General features: G+C 40.2%; 1 protein-coding gene and 1 non-coding gene across 4 annotated transcripts; both read left to right on the forward strand.

Annotated features, from left to right (window-relative positions):
• The first annotated feature begins 10,452 nt into the window (after positions 1–10,452).
• SLC25A3 (solute carrier family 25 member 3) lies at positions 10,453–16,585 on the forward strand. 3 transcript variants are annotated; one of them, XM_059936719.1, is made up of 8 exons: positions 10,453–10,560; positions 10,808–10,968; positions 12,012–12,136; positions 13,649–13,828; positions 14,577–14,758; positions 15,409–15,581; positions 16,057–16,167; positions 16,249–16,585. In XM_059936719.1, exons 2-8 carry the CDS (start codon positions 10,812–10,814, stop codon positions 16,407–16,409), a joined length of 1,089 nt encoding a protein of 362 aa, XP_059792702.1. In that variant the 5' UTR covers positions 10,453–10,560; positions 10,808–10,811; the 3' UTR covers positions 16,410–16,585. The 3 variants fall into 3 exon arrangements, with proteins under 3 accessions (XP_059792702.1, XP_059792704.1, XP_059792703.1); XM_059936721.1 differs by lacking the exon at positions 12,012–12,136 and adding an exon at positions 12,293–12,414; XM_059936720.1 differs by lacking the exon at positions 10,453–10,560 and adding an exon at positions 10,572–10,706.
• Positions 15,089–15,337, forward strand: LOC132373852 (small nucleolar RNA SNORA53). Its single transcript, XR_009505510.1, has one exon. It is a non-coding gene; the product is annotated as a small nucleolar RNA SNORA53 (small nucleolar RNA).
• Positions 16,586–16,798: the final 213 nt, after the last annotated feature.

A 16,798-nucleotide genomic window follows, 5' to 3' on the forward strand; every position in this document is an offset into this window, starting at 1 on the left:
GGTGCTGTCATGGATTAATGCTCAATCAAGCAACATGAGCAGAAATGACATTTTACTTTCACTCTGAGGCAGCTGAGAGAGGGTGTGACTTTTCCTTGTTGCATCTTATCTTTTGGCCAAACCTGTAGCAGTCATGTGTTGAGATGGCAGAGCCATAAGATTAAAACACCTTTGATCCCTGAGTCACCACTTGGAGGAGAGCTCCCTGGAGAACCACTCAATCAGCATTAAACTTTACAGAAGCAAGAAGTAAACTTTTATTGAGTTACACTGTTAAGATTTGGAGTTAATTTGTTAATAATGATAGCCATAGCTGTTTTCCATTCCTCTTCCTCTTCTCCTTCTATTTTTCTTTTCTTTAAAAAACATTGGTTGGTTTCTTTTCTTTAATTTATTGGTTTCTATTCTTCATTTCAGGCAACCAGGGCCAGTGGGCTCTGTAAGGTTTATGACAGGGAGACAGCCAGCAGGACTGGGAAGCTGGATATAAGCAGAAGGAATAAGCAAATAAGAGACAATATATTGAAGGTAATGAAAACCAGAGAAGGGAGTTACAAATGTGGAAAGGAAAAAAAAAAAAAAAAAGGCTAGAATGAATTCTGGGGAATTCTGATTTGGAATTGGAAGTATTTGTGTGCACTCATTGTTTTTAAAAGAGGATATAATCAATGATAGATAAATGGATTGATACAAATGTGTATGTATGTATATATACTGAGAAAACCTAGAAGCAATAACACATAGCATTGTTATGCATATTTTGCTCCCAGATCTTGGTTCTAAATGCTATTCTCTTCTAAACAGACCCAAAGCTCTTTGGAGAAATGGCTGATTCCAGGGCTGGGGCAGAAAATGTATAAGGTGAGCCTTGAACATCTTGCTGTACCAGAAAGTAACAAAGTGCTCAAAAAATGATGGGGACTTGTAGAAAGAATACAAGATCAGTTTAAAGGAGTTCACACTGGCCAAATCTGGGACAATATAAGCATCAAAAGAAATAATGTTAGTATTAGATAATTCATTGAATAAAGCAGGAATCCATTAGTCCATACTGATACAAATAAATGAAGAATGAACTAAATAAGAGGAGAAAGGAAAGCACTTCCTCACAGAAGAATAAATGTAGGACTGATGGAGTTAGAAAATCACTATTTGGCAATTATCACAATAGTAATTGATTCAGGCAACAATCACTGACAAATGTGAAAATCAGTGGGTGAAAGTTTGTTGAAAAACAGAATACTTAGGCAGTCTCAAAGTATCTCCCCACAAATTACATATTAATTACATATAAAAATAGTAACTTTACAATGAAGAAAGTGGGCAGATGCCACCTTGATCAAGTGATCAAAGTTCCCCTCATCAGTAATAAGACAAATGAACATCATGTGCCTTCTGATATGATACTCCGAAAAGAACAAGAAATCATTCCTATGATATTCTTGCCCTAAATGTATACTCTGCATCTAATCATGAGAAAACATCAGAGATGCCCAATTCAAGTAACATTCTCCAAAATAACTGTCTTGTACTCTTAAAATGCCAAGGGCATGAATGACAAAGAAAGATAGAAGAACTGTTCCAGATTGAAGAAACTTAAAGTGACATGAGAATTAAATGTAACATGCTCCTGGACTGGATACTGGACTAGAAGAAAAGGTATTCTTGGTTTGTTTTGATTTGTTTTTTGCTATAAATGACATTATTGGGATATTTAGATAGGATATTTAGATTGGATGGTAGTATTATATCACTGGTCATATCTTGATTTTGATGCTTGTGCTTTATCTTTTAGGAAATACATACTGAAGTATTTAGGAATAAAAAAACATCATGTTTTTAACTTAACTCTCAGTTGGTTCAGGAAAAATATGTATGTATGTGTGTATATAGGTATTTATGTGTATTTATGTATTTGTACATGTAATCTATATATCTACATATAAATATATTATGTGTGTGTATAACTCTCTATACATCTGTGTCTAAAAATAGGTGGGAGAGACAGACAGACAGAATCATAAACCACATGGCAAAATGTTAACAATCTGGGAAGCTGAGTGAAGGGTATATAGAAGCTCTTTGTACTATTCTTGCACCTTTTCTGTAAATTTAAAATTACTTCAAAAAATTTAAAAAGTAAACAAATATTCAAAATCAGAAAATATGAAAAATAAAATACTGAGAATTTTCCCATAAAGGATGAAAGCTGATCCCATGGGAGTAAAGGAGATTCTTGGGAAGAGAATGTGAAAGGAAAGAGGCCTTTGGAAATATTCACAGTACCCTACACTAGGGATTCAATAGATATTAAACAATTTAAGAATAAATATCAATAACTTAGACCAACCGGGGCATTATGTTGTTTTTTAAAATGATTTTACTAAGATACTTGTATTTTTTTCTAGACATAGTTACACATTTTAACAACCATGCTACACTAAACATTTTAACAGTCGAAACCTGCCTATGACTTTTTTTCAATTACCCTTGGATCCATTGTGTTAAGGCAAAATTGCAAACGTTTCAACAATTCTTTAAAATACGTGATGTTATATTGCCTTTTTCTTGTTTTTTCAGTGATATTTCTTAGAGTGAACAGTAGTCCAAAAACTTTTAAGTTGTCTAGATTACTATTACATAGAGCAGTTTCAACATACATTGGCAAATGGACTAGAAGGGAGGATGCTTAGATGTTTTTAGAAAGATCGGACCTAACTGGGAGACTGTGTTAACAGAAAAACAATGACTGTAAGTAGCCAAGAGGATGAGGGCATGGCAAAGTAAGGTATAAGAAGTTCTTAATGTTTAGGACTGAAGCTTGTCCACATAACTCAGGAGATTCAAGCACAGAGTCTTAACCACTGGACCGCTAGGGAATTCCCAATCATATATTTAAAAAAATTAAAAATAGGTTCCTCTGGGCTTCCCTGGTGGCGCAGTGGTTGAGAATCTGCCTGCTAATGCAGGGGATGCGGGTTCGAGCCCTGGTCTGGGAAGATCCCACATGCCGCGGAGCAACTGGGCCCGTGAGCCGCAACTACTGAGCCTGCGCGTCTGGAGCCTGTGCTCCGCAACAAGAGAGGCCGCGACAGTGAGAGGCCCGCACACCGCGATGAAGAGTGGCCCCCACTTGCTGCAACTAGAGAAAGCCCTCGCACAGAAACGAAGACCCAACACAGCCACAAATAAATTAAAAAAAAAAAAAAAATAGGTTCCTCAGCTTCAGCCATACCACTTAAATAATAATAATAATAATGTTCATTTAATTCAGACATCTAATTTGATCATTCAAACACCCAGGAACAAGTTATTCTGACCCATAAACTGCTGTGGGTGAGATTAGCTGACAAAACTCTACGTTGATTTTTATTCTCTCCTATTTTGTAATTTAAATGATGGATGATTTAAATATTTTTCAAAGTTGAAATTCTTGAAATCAAAAGAGGGAAAAAATAGTTTCTTTTCCACAAAATTTCAAAGCAGCACAAATTACAGAAAATTTAAGTAACTGCTAGTGTTATGTACGTTAACTCTAATTGTGTAATAGTTAGAAATATTCAGTTTCTCTCAGAAGAATAAAATCAGTCAGTTAAATTCCACTAACATTTGAGGCTACTGCTCTCTAAAAATATGTTTGATTCCCTAAAGTTATTCCTTCTCAATTGACTATCTTCCAGGTTTAGAGATATAATAGCAGAATTTGAGAATTTTTCTTGAAGTTTCATTATGTTTGCAAATTTTAACTTCATTAAGCGCTGACTGCAGTTACATTGGACTCATTTGTGAGAAGGCCTCTGAGTAGCTACAGCAAAAAGATCATAAGTGGCATGAGGTTTGAATTGTGATAAAATTACTATACATTTCAGTTCATAATAACCCAGCGTATAAACAGAAATTTAGGTGTTAGGTATATTCTGTCCCATCTAAGGATGAATGAAACTAGTTCTCCTCCTTTTAGTAAGGCTTAGTCCATTTTATATTCATTATTTTTCATATTTGCTATTCTTCAGGTATATACATTTCTCCCTCAAATTTCCTGTATGTTACCAAGTCTGTGGCTGTTACCATCTTTAAGCAGCTGATATTCTCCTGTCCCCTTTCATACTTCTGTTAAGAATTTGCCCCAGGGCTTCCCTGGTGGCGCAGTGGTTGAGAATCTGCCTGCCAATGCGGGGGACATGGGTTCGAGCCCTGGTCTGGGAGGATCCCACATGCCGCGGAGCAACTAAGCCCGTGAGCCACAACTGCTGACCCTGCGCGTCTGGAGCCTGTGCTCCGCAACAAGAGAGGCCGCGACAGTGAGAGGCCCGCGCACCACGATGAAGAGTGGCCCCCGCTTGCCGCAACTGGAGAAAGCCCTCGCACAGAAACGAAGACCCAACACAGCCATAAATAAATAAAAACAAACAAACAAACAAAAAAAACCCAGAAAGACTGAATTGCTCCTGGCAGGGAGCACAAACTCCTCCTACTCTCGAAGTAACATGCACATCCCAAGTGCTTGCAGGATGGAAAAATGTCCTATTACACATTTGATAACAAGTAAGGCTCCCTTAAAAAAAAAAAAAAAAAAAGAATTTGCCCCAGTTTGTATGGGTTGCTGATGGTGGGCACCGCAGCCTTGCACCTTGTTCCTGAATGTGGAAGAACAAGGTGAACAGTCAGTTTGAAGCAAACCAGATCAGCAGGGATTCCTTTCTAGTAAGTGAGCACTTCATATCTGTGGCAAACCAGGTAATTCAGGATGCTGTCAGTGTTGGGTCAGGCCCGTTCCACAGGCTCACGCCTATCTTTGAATTCCTTAGATCATCAGTCTCTAAAACTGGCTATTTTAAGAATCACCTGGGGATCTTTAAAAAAAATGGCAGCTTCTAGAACTCCTCATCAGACTTAGTAGAATCTTTTGAGGTCCGACAACATCTGTGCTTAAAAAGCTCCCCAGGTGCTTTGATGAGATACCAGATTTGGGAACTTCTAACTTATGATGACAGGGCCTCACTTAAAATCTGTCCAGGTGATGAATTGTAGCCATTGAGTGACTAAAGTGCCACATAGATGTGCTCCTTCCACGTGGACTATTTTAGGTTCTGCCATATCGAGGTATGGCTCTCCTCTCTGGGCCAAAGCATATTTTATGATTTTAATTGCAGAAAGAAAGAAATTTCAAGATATCAAGAGATAAAGACTGGGTAAAAGGATTCACCTGCCTTTTATTTCCTATAAAATACAATGTCTCTGAATATACAGATATAACTTTCACTGTTTTCAGCTCCATGCACAAACATGGGTGAGTTTAAGAGTTTGAGACTGGGCCTCAGAGCTGGCTCTGCTCTCTCGGGGTACACTATGGTAAAGAGATCACCAGTCTTACAGACAAGGTACTCTAGGCTCAACCTAGCATAACTTTCCAAAGAATGGGGATTTTAAAACTTTCCAGAATGGAAACTAAAGCCCCAACTGTGAAGTCCATTTTATTTTACTTCCGATACAAAGAGACAAATTTCTCCCTACTCTATTTATGAAGTCATACAAAAACAAAACAACAACAACAACAAACCACCCCAAAAGTAAAAAGCAAGATTTCTAATCAAAAAAGACAATAAATAAGTGGATGTTACTCTTTTTTCCTCAGGGCAGATATGAAAACGGACTTTAGTCTCCCTCACATAATTTTTGATATCCTTCTATTACATGACTGTGCTAGGAATTATTTAAGGATTTTCTTGTGATTCTCCATGACAGAGATAATTATCAAATCTACAAGGGCAAACTTGACTTCTAGCTCTAAGTTTTTCAAATGCCCATGGCAAAGTTCCCCTTGAATGTTCTATCTCTCTAGCGTCTCAAAGTTTAACTGTTTATCTCCTAAATATGGGTCTGGGTTAGGACTGGTCACAAAGGAAATTTGTGCAAAGGCAGAAGTGAAGCAGCAGTCATTATACTCTGAAGGTCAGTGTAGGACATGAGGTGCTGTGGCAGCTCACGCTCATTTTGCTGATTTGCTGGCTCACCTTAAATCAGGGCAGAGGCCAGGTGTGAAGCTTTTTCAGAACTCCTGGATCTTCGGTTTCTCTGAGTCCTGGGCCAGATGCATAGCGGCATTGTGGCTCTCATAAGCACCTGCACCATGGCTCCTGCAGGGACCAGCATTGTGGGTGATGAGACAGACTCACGGTCTAGTTTAACTCTGTGGGTTCCAGTTTGTCCCTGCTCACCCCCACTTCATGTTCAGCTTTCCTGCCTGACTGTAAGTCCTATTGATTTACAGTAATTTCAGGTGCAGCCCCAGACACAGAGGCAAATTCTTCTCCAGCTCCTACAGTCTCATAAGGTCTAACGCCTACAATAAATCTTTTATTCCATATGACTCACTGTGGCTATGCTTCTCTGATCAAACTCTGATACAGACAGTGGTATTGGAAGTAATTCCAGGAGAACAAAACCTTGACAATGGGTTTCTCTGAATTTGTTCTGGGTTATCTGGTCTGATTGGATTTAAAGGCATTGGTGACCAGCTGTCAATGATAATGGTGACACTGGTTGTCCATGGCATGCATTAGCAAAAAACAAATTTCTGAAATTATGGCCTGTGGATTCCAGTAATCAAATGGCTAAAGAAGGCAAGGCTTTAGGTGACCAAGTAGATGCTTCCACAAAATATTTAAGTGAAAATAAGGACTACAGTGGGGTTGGCTGGTTTTTTCCTAATTATGTTGGATACGTAGGGGAAGGAAATGATGAGCTTAGGGTTTTAAACTCTCAGTTCAAGATGAGATAAGGGACCAGAAAACGTAAGTGACTGCCTTCCTATATGTACAAGGCTGTAATTTCTAAAAACTAAACCCAAAATCTAATCCTGAATTACAATGCAATTGAATTCCCCATCTTACAGGCCTCGTGTTAACATAAGGGCTTTTTTTATTTATTTATTTATTTATTTATTTATTTATTTATTTATGGCTGTGTTGGGTCTTCGTTTCTGTGCGAGGGCTTTCTCTAGTTGCGGCGAGCGGGGGCCACTCTTCATTGCGGTGCGCGGGCTTCTCACTATCGCGGCCTCTCTTGTTGCGGAGCACAGGCTCCAGACGCGCAGGCTCAGCATTTGTGGCTCACGGGCCCAGTTGCTCCGCGGCATGTGGGATCCTCCCAGACCAGGGCTCGAACCCGTGTCCCCTGCATTGGCAGGCAGATTCTCAACCACTGCGCCACCAGGGAAGCCCAGGGCTTTTTTTTTGAGCAGTGTGGATGGGAACACATGGGAAGATTCAGATGACACTGGGATCATGAACCCCTAAGTTCCGCTGAGCCTCTATTGCTAGTAGAAATAGCTCTTCCTCCCCCTGAGGTAGTTGCCTTGTAGGGTGTGCTGATCCTTCTCAGAACCAGTTGTCAATACCTCCCATTGCTTCTAGACCCCATTGCAGGAAACCCTAGAAGGTAAGATAAAAAGTGTGCAAGATTTATATTAAGAGAAACCTGGGCAACACACATGGGGACGGAGGCTAAGAATGTTTGGTTGGATGTATAGTAGTCAGCCTCTAGGATGGCCCCAATGATCTCCACCTCCCTTCCTACATTGTATCAGGATTCGTCTGCATGACCAGTAAAATACAGAAGTGATGGTGTGTCACTTCTGAGATTAGGTTATAAAGGACACTGCAACTTCTGTCCTGGTTGCTCTTTCTTTCTTGAATTACTCTGGGGAAGCCATGTCATGAGTAGCCCTATGGAGAGGGCCACACAACAAGGAATTGCAGCATTCTGCCAGTCGCCAAGTTTGCGACCCTGAAAGCAGATCCTCTAGCCCCAGTCAAGTCTTTAGAGACCACAGTCCCAGCCAACAGCTTGCCTTCAACCTTATGACAGTCCCTGAGTCAGGCCATGTAGTTCAGCCACATCCAGATTCCTGACCCTCAGAAAATATAATAGTATTTGTTGTTTTATGTCCCTAAATTTTGGAGTAATTTGATAAGTAGCAATAACTAAAAGAGAAGGAATATAATGGTAGATCAAGGCAAACTTACTGATATGAGTACAGTAAAGAAAGTGGCCCAATCCATTGTTTTAGCTCAGATTGCTGAGGGTGTCTCTAACAGTTTGGCTGAAATTTAAATTCAGTGGCAGCCCATATTAAATGAAATTAAAATGCTAGACTGCCTTGGTATACTGAATAGGAAGGCATTGACAAAGACTCTCTTCTTGACCAAACTTTAGTTAGGCTACTCTGAGCCCTTTTTCCACTAAGCCCATCCTTGGGCATGATCATAAGGAGCCCAAGTGCAGCAAGGATTCTAAGTCGGTTTAGCCAGAATCTCCCAAACTTGATATCTGATCACCCTCGATACCTGATCAAATTCCTCATCTCCCAAGTGATGTCTGATAACCTTGGCCTGCCTTCTGCAAGAATCCTGTGAAGTCAATTTAGCAAGAATTACCCTAATCTCTCAGTAACTTCCCATCCACTGATGCCCACCCCCCCCCGCCCAACCTCGGACCCCAGCTCTGCTCCTTGGCTAAAAATCCTCAGTTTTAGAAATTATTTGACTGAGAACTAACAGAACACAAATTTCTTTTGCTTAAGTCACTCAGTCCGAGGTACTTTGTTATGACAGCCTCTAGCAAACTAATACAGCAGATTTTGACTTAGTGATGAGTGATTAGAAAACCAAATGCCAAAAGTGACAATTATGACCTCTAGAGGAAAACAGATCGTTCAAGATTAGAAATATCATTACAGCATTCACCATGGCTTACCATAAATAGTAGTCATCATAATGTGAACACTAAATATTGATCTCACCAAAATTATTATTGAACTCTAATCAAAGGATGGGGAATTGAAAAGATTGAAGCCCATGATATCTGCTTTTTAAAGAAAATGTCCAGTTTCTTTCTTAAGAGGATAACATTTAAAATTTTTCTAATATTGTAATGCTAATTTTCTACAAAAATCTTGCATGATTATATAGGCACGGAGTTTTAGTCAATATTGCTACCATTGGCATACATGACAGCTCAATTTTTCAAGTCCATTTAATAAAACAAACAAAAAAGGAAGAAAAAAGAAGAAAAAATTATCTCACTGAGTTTTCACAAACTCTGCAAGATATGTATTACTCCCATCCAGGACCAGCTGCAAAATCTGCAGGGCCCAGTGCAAAATGAAAAACACAGGGTCTCTTGTTCATTAAGAATTTTAAAACGGTGACAGCAGAACATTAAACCAAGCATATGCCCTGCATAACTGTATAGGTAGCAAGCCCATGAGGCCAGCCCTGCTTCCACCATTTAAGAAACAGGGGCACAGGGCTTCCCTGGTGGCGCAGTGGTTGAGAATCTGCCTGCTAATGCAGGGGACACGGGTTCAAGCCCTGGTCTGGGAAGATCCCACATGCCACGGAGCAGCTGGGCCCGTGAGCCACAACTACTGAGCCTGCGCGTCTGGAGCCTGTGCCCCGCGACGGGAGGGGCCGCGATAGTGAAAGGCCCGCGCACCGCGATGAAGAGCGGTCCCCGCACCGCGATGAAGAGTGGCCCCCACTTGCCTCAACTAGAGAAAGCCCTCGCATGAGCCGAAGACCCAACACAGCCAAAAATAAAATAAAATAAATAAAGTAGCAAAAAAAAAAAAAAAAAAAAAAAGAAACAGGGGCACAGAGATCAAGTAAATTCCCAAGGTTACTTTAACAGTAGCTGGGAAAATGTCAGAGCCAGAATTCTAACAGAGGTTTGACCCCTACTAAACTCTTCCCAATTAAACTAGGCCTTTCTTTGTTTAACTGAATCTAATGAAGATTTTCTAAATTTATTAAAAACAAAATCTGCTGTCAGTCACTTTCACTCTAGTTCACCCCTGTACTCCCAGGTGTTAAAAATAATTTATTGAATGCTTTAATGTGTTATATAAACTATTGTGATGAAGCAGCAAGCTGTCTTAAGAGTTCTTGCTACACATTTCCTTTTAAAATACTCTCCTAAAGTTTGATGGAAAATTCAGACATGTCTATGTGTAATGTCAATGGATGGAACCTGAAAAAAAAAAAGAAAGTACCATAATAGCAGAAGCTGTGACACGAAAACTGTACTGCAGTGACATTCTAACCGCAAACCGAAATATTTACCATCGCGTATTCGGATTTTTTTTTTTAGGTGACTAGTATATTGGGGCTCATTTAAATGAAAAGAAAGGAAGCCCCAGATTCCAGGAGAGACGTTTGAAGGTGAAGGGACAATAAGAGGAGATCACGAGCACAAACCCACACAACTCAAAAACACCGGCCCGGAATGCGCGCCTGCGCAAAAAGAACCCTCATGCGTAGAAGCCGGGCCGGAAGGGCTAGGGCGAATGGGGCGGGGATAAGGTTGCTAGGAGAACGTGATGACGTTAGGGCTTCGGCGCTCTTCTTCGCCAATGGGTGCCGCCAGTCTGTAGGGACGCGCTGTGTGCGTCACGCTGACGACGCGCGAAGGGCACGGATCTAAAGACCCGGAGGACGTTCGGCCTCTGTGAGCTCCAGCCTTTCTGAGGGAGCGGTGGTGTGTTCGCCATCTTAGGGAGTGAGTGTGGTTCGGCCTTCCCTGCAGTGCGTGCGGGGCGCGGAGCGCGGAGACCCGCTGAGGCGCTTCCTTGGCTGTAGACCCCGTTGGCCTTCTCCTTTGGGGAGGCCGCGGTGACCTCCTCAAGGGCGCGGAGGCGGGAAGAGGCAAGGCCTGGGTGCAGGGGTGGTCCCAGGGTGCAGGTGACTTTAGCCGGCCTAACGGCCCCCTTTGCCTTTCCTCTGACCGCCGCTTCCTCTCTCCCTAGGAAGATGTTCTCGTCCGTGGCGCACTTGGCGCGGGCGAACCCCTTCAACGCGCCTCACCTGCAGCTGGTGCAAGATGGTCTCGCGGGCCCCCGCAGCAACCCCGCCGGGCCCCCGGGCCCACCCCGCCGCTCCCGCAAGCTGGCAGCCGCCGCTGTGGAAGGTGAGGTCAGACCCTGTCCCGATACGGTTGTCAGGTCCCCTCGTGGTCCCCTCGGCCTTCGTGGCGTGCTCAGCCCGGAGGACAGGGAAGGACGCGCCCTGCCCGCGACACCGCAGGACGGCGCCCAGTTGCTTGTCCGAGGATGTCAGCTTGTTCCGCCCGAAGCCGGGTGTCGGATCCTTGGCTCTCCCTCAAGGGCGTGGAAGGGTCTAGGCCCTGCTCCCGCCGTGACCTCCGCGTCCTCGAGGGAGTGGAGGCGTAGAGGCCGTGACTAGCTCCTTATCTTCGCCGTGAGCCAGCTTGGTCAGCCGACTAGGCATTGGGTAAAGTCTTCATCCTAACCACTGGCCACCGCAGTTCTAACTGTATTATCAGTTCTTTGATTTTGCTTTCACTTTCTTTTTAAAAATATTGCTTCCTCCCTTTAGTATTCCTGGAGTCTAATATTAGTTGACACAAGGTATGTGTGATAACTGGGTAACTCTTGTTTTAATGCGCCTGATTGACTTGTGGGCCCGGAGAGACCATAGAAAGGATATAATAATTGATAGGAATCCCTTTGATCTTATCTCTCGGGTTTCTTGATGGTTAGACCCAACTTTATTTTAATTGTGTATATTTTAAATCCCAGTGGAGTGTATTTACAGAGAAACCTGAAAACCGAATTGCAGGAGTACAGGATATGTTATCTACCTTGTACCTGTAAAATGTAAAGATTTAAAAAAAAAAAAATTATTATGTGTTTCTCTTTTGTCTTTAGTGTGAGGAAAAAACCCTGACATCGTCATTCGGTCCTTCAATTTAGACAGTTAAATCTATGGTCATTTGTGTAGTAAATGTATTTGACTGCAGGAATTTATGTTTATCTAGTTTTACACTATAGGGGTCCATAAGTGGGGATAGTGTTTACTTGCAAATGGTGGCCAGAGCTGTTCAGTTGTGATAATACTTTTTCACAGGGAAACGTAGTTCTCTTGCATTCCCATGGCCTTAGTCATCTCTGAAGAAATATTTATTTGATTTTTTTTTTTTCAATCAAACAGAGCAGTATAGCTGTGACTATGGATCTGGCAGATTCTTTCTTCTCTGTGGGCTTGGAGGAATTATTAGTTGTGGCACAACACATACAGCATTGGTTCCTCTAGATCTGGTTAAATGCAGAATGCAGGTTTGTTTTTGCATGTTGGACTAAATAAAACATTGTTGAAGCATGGATGTTACCTGTTAACAAGCTGTGTGAAAACCTAACTGTCCAGGAGGTAAGTTGATAACCAGTAACATGAGTATTATATTAAAATGCATGGTGTGTCTTGTCTTACTACAGAGTACAGTTGTGAATATGGCTCCGCGAAGTTTTACGCACTGTGTGGCTTTGGTGGGGTCTTAAGTTGTGGTCTCACACACACTGCTGTTGTTCCTCTGGATTTAGTGAAATGCCGTATGCAGGTTTGTATTGAGATGACAGCATTGAACATCTCTTCTGTGTGTGACTTAATTCCAAGTAATATTAAAGGACTTCACAAATGAGAAGAATGAAGACATTACGACTGCCAGAAATTTTAGTAGCAAACTCAAATTTCTTTAACTCATGATTTTTACTTTAATTAGTGTTTTAAATCCAAGAAATACCTCTTTTAAAATAAGAGTGAAGGTAGATTGTTGATCTCAGACTCTGCCTGTAAGTGGTTTTTGCTGCTGGGCTGAATTCTGCCTAGAGTTCTTCAAGGCCTATTGATTCTTTTTTGCTCCAAATAGTCATTTTACAAGCACTTACATGTCAGAGTAGGCTATCATTCTTTGTGTATTATACGACGTAACTTCATGCCTCTTATTTATTGATAAGATCAAGGCAGAGAACACTGTAGATTAAAAAACTCTGTATAGTGTTTAAAATTTGTGGGCATAGCTTCTTGCATATTTATTTACATAAAAGGTTTTCTTTTACAATTAAAATGTCTTAATTAGGATGATTGAAACACAAATAATCAAACATCAAAAATTTATTTGTCCCAAACAGGATTAGAGGTCTACTTACCTAAAAGAGAAAGGAAGGTGAAATATTAGCAGGGAGAGGAAGGTGATGTATACCAGCCCTTCTAGTACTGGCAGAAATAGATAAGATTTTTACCCCCATTAGTTATACCTTTGCTAAAACTTCTTATGCATGTCTCTTAAAGGGAATTTAATTTCTTAACTCAAAAGAGGGTTTTCATGTCGATGTACTTTTTAAGTTGTATTTAATTTGATTGTCTTAAGTTCACAAAACTTTATAATCACTTAATGGGCTAGCATATATCAAGGATATAGACTTATCTATTGTTTATGAAGTAGCTTTAAGACTAATTTTTAAGTGGTAAAAAGAGTTGGGTGGTGGGAAAATCTCGTGTCAGTTTTATTGTGTATTGTAGGAATTTTATCCTCTTAACTAACCCTCCAAGACTTAAGTCTGACTGAAAGAAAGCTAGACCTTACTGTACGAAAAGTTACATTTACAAAGATAATAGTAGACATTAAGCTGATATCATGCAGTGAACTTGTATTTACCTACCTTTTGTGTAGTTACTAAAGTTTATATTAGAACCAAAAGGAAAAACTAATAATAACAAAATTAAATGTTTGTGAGAAGTGTTATTATCCCTTTGGTACATTTAATTTTTTTTTTTTCTTGTTTTAAATAAAGGTGGACCCACAAAAGTACAAGGGCATATTTAATGGATTCTCAATTACACTCAAAGAAGATGGTGTTCGTGGTTTGGCCAAAGGATGGGCTCCGACTTTCATTGGCTACTCTATGCAAGGGCTCTGCAAATTTGGCTTTTATGAAGTCTTCAAAGTTTTGTATAGCAACATGCTTGGAGAGGTGTGTAATTTAACTTTGAAATTGAAAAGTCCTCAGCTTTTAGGGACTTCCCTGGTAGTCCAGTGGCTAAGACTCCACGCTCCCAATGCAGGGGGCCCAGGTTTGATCCCTGGTCAGGGAACTAGATCCCACATGCTGAAACTAAGTCCCGGCGCAGCCAAATAAATAAATATTTAAAAAAGAAGAAAAAGGAAAAAAAAGTCCTCAGTTTTTAACTTAAAGTATAAGACCAAAAAGGATCTTAGATTTTGTTTGACTCACCTTGTTTTAGAACTGAGGAAATAGTCTCAGAAAGGGTGAAAAATATGTTTCAAATCATAAGGCTGTTTCTTGTGGTTTTTTTAACATCTTTATTGGAGTATGATTGCTTTACAGTGTTGTGTTATAAGGCTGTTTTAACATAAACAGGATAAGAAAAAGAAACTATTTCATTAGATTTCAGTGCTCTTTTTATTATGCTATGCTGCTTTCCAAATAAGTTGGATTTGAGTTTTTTAAAGAGAAGGACTGTAGTATTCCTGTGTGAGTTAAAGGGTCAACTATGCTTGGCACCTAGACATTCAGAAAATATTCACAGTGTACTATGGTTGATGAGGTTATGAGAGATACTCAGTCTCGTGTGTTATCTGTGGACTCTGTGATAAACACTTAAAATGTCTGAAATTTAACTGTTTCCTAGAACTGTTTCTTAAATTGAGAACAGCCAGTGCAGCAGCAATTCTTGTTTCTCCTTATGTTTTTCATGTAGGAGAATGCCTATCTCTGGCGCACATCACTATATTTGGCTGCCTCTGCCAGTGCTGAATTCTTTGCTGACATTGCTCTGGCTCCTATGGAAGCTGCTAAGGTTCGAATTCAAACCCAACCAGGATATGCTAACACTTTGAGGGATGCAGCTCCCAAAATGTATAAGGAAGAAGGCTTAAAGGCGTAAGTAAACATTTGCCTAAATATATAGTATAAAAATACTCATTTGAGAAAACCGCATTTGTTAGCATTAAACTTGCCAGACTTTGTCTTTTTCACATCTCTTTCCCCCTCACATAGAACATAAACTCTAGGGGCAAGGATAAGTTGATACATGGCTTGAACCCTGAATTAAGGGGTTTTTTTTCCCCTAAAGTTAGAATCATTTGTCAGTCTACAAATGACTTGATATTTGACCTAAATATTAACTCTTAACTTGGGGGTTGGGGAGTGCCCTTGTTAGAATTCTTGTCATCTGTGTTCACAGTTAAGAATTTGCATATAGTCAGGCCACACATGCTTCCTTAGATCCACCTTTGTGGATGCCAATCTTGAGCTGAGTTCTACTTGTAAACTTACTGTTTCTTGTAGTTCCAGTCAAAGAAACATCCAGCAACTTTTTTGGTTGTATAGTCAAAGGTGCTTGAGTCATTGGCATGTGAGATAAATATACCTGCATGTTAGTCTTAGGTTCTGATAGAAATGACATGCAGTGGTGCTGCCATTTTGTTACTATCAGGACTTGACTGGTGTGCGGACACTTCTGTTAATAATGAAAAAGTCTGCTAGATGAATATATGCAACTGAGTAAAATAAGTCTTCTGATTTCCTAGATTCTACAAGGGGGTTGCTCCTCTCTGGATGAGACAGATACCATACACCATGATGAAGTTCGCCTGCTTTGAACGTACTGTTGAAGCATTGTACAAGTTTGTGGTTCCCAAGCCCCGAAGTGAATGTTCAAAGCCAGAGCAGCTGGTTGTCACATTTGTGGCAGGTTACATAGGTATGAATTATTTAGAACATGCTTGTCTGTGAAATTAAGAATAATCATTTCCAGTATTGGCCTCTTTTGTGAGGCAAAAATATTCCAAAGAAGTTTTATCTTTCCATTGCGTTTTATATACTCTTCAGGATTCACAAATACTTGCTAATTCGTTCCTAAAATAATTGTCTTGTGGTTTGCATGTCATAATTAAGCTCGGGAATGTATTGACTTCACTGCTGTGCCTTTTTCTGTTGTTTTTCCAGTAATAAATCTTTAATACAAGAGAAAGTGTTAAAATCTCAATATAACTTGAGGGATTGTTCTGTTTTACATAGGGTAGACTGCTTCATAACTTTTCTTGTCAGTCTCACTCTAAAATATGATTTTTTTAAACACAAGAAAATTTTATTACTTATGAAAAGGTTGTTGGCTGTGATGTGAAAATTTTTTTTAACTGACCCCATATTGGATCATTTATCTTGACTTTGTTCAGCTGGAGTCTTCTGTGCCATTGTTTCTCACCCTGCTGATTCTGTGGTGTCTGTGTTGAATAAAGAGAAGGGTAGCAGTGCATCTCTGGTCCTCCAGAGACTTGGATTTAGAGGTAAGATTTTTTTTTCTCCCATCTAAAGAAAGAATAACATTTTGGAGTATATTTTTCACTCACATTTCATATTTTATCCAGGTGTATGGAAGGGACTGTTTGCCCGTATCATCATGATCGGCACTCTGACTGCACTGCAGTGGTTCATCTATGACTCCGTGAAGGTCTACTTCAGGCTCCCTCGCCCTCCTCCACCTGAGATGCCAGAATCTCTGAAGAAGAAGCTTGGGTACACTCAGTAGATGAAAGCAAATGTGGACTGAATCTGCTTGTTGATCAGTGTTGAGGAAAATGCAGAAGGAACTTTTATATATTTGACAGTGTAGGAAGTTGTCTATTCCTAATATAATTACTGTAGTGCTCTTGCCAGAAGCAAGAGTTTCAAACTTACTGTTGAAATAAACCCAACTGTTCATGATTTGTCTATGACTTGATAATTATTTTTAAAACGTTTTTAAAGAATTAACCCTAAAATGGAAAGAATTATGCACACATTAAAACCTCAAGGAAAAAAATTCACTGTTGGTTGAATGCTGTGATCCCTACTCATAAATTGTCATATGTTTCAGGATTTGTCACTCAAGAGAGTTCTTACATTTTTAGGAACCATGCCCTAAATTTTTAAAAACAA

Source organism: Balaenoptera ricei, chromosome 10, assembly GCF_028023285.1.
Source record: "Balaenoptera ricei isolate mBalRic1 chromosome 10, mBalRic1.hap2, whole genome shotgun sequence".
NCBI classification, from domain to species: Eukaryota; Metazoa; Chordata; class Mammalia; order Artiodactyla; family Balaenopteridae; genus Balaenoptera; species Balaenoptera ricei.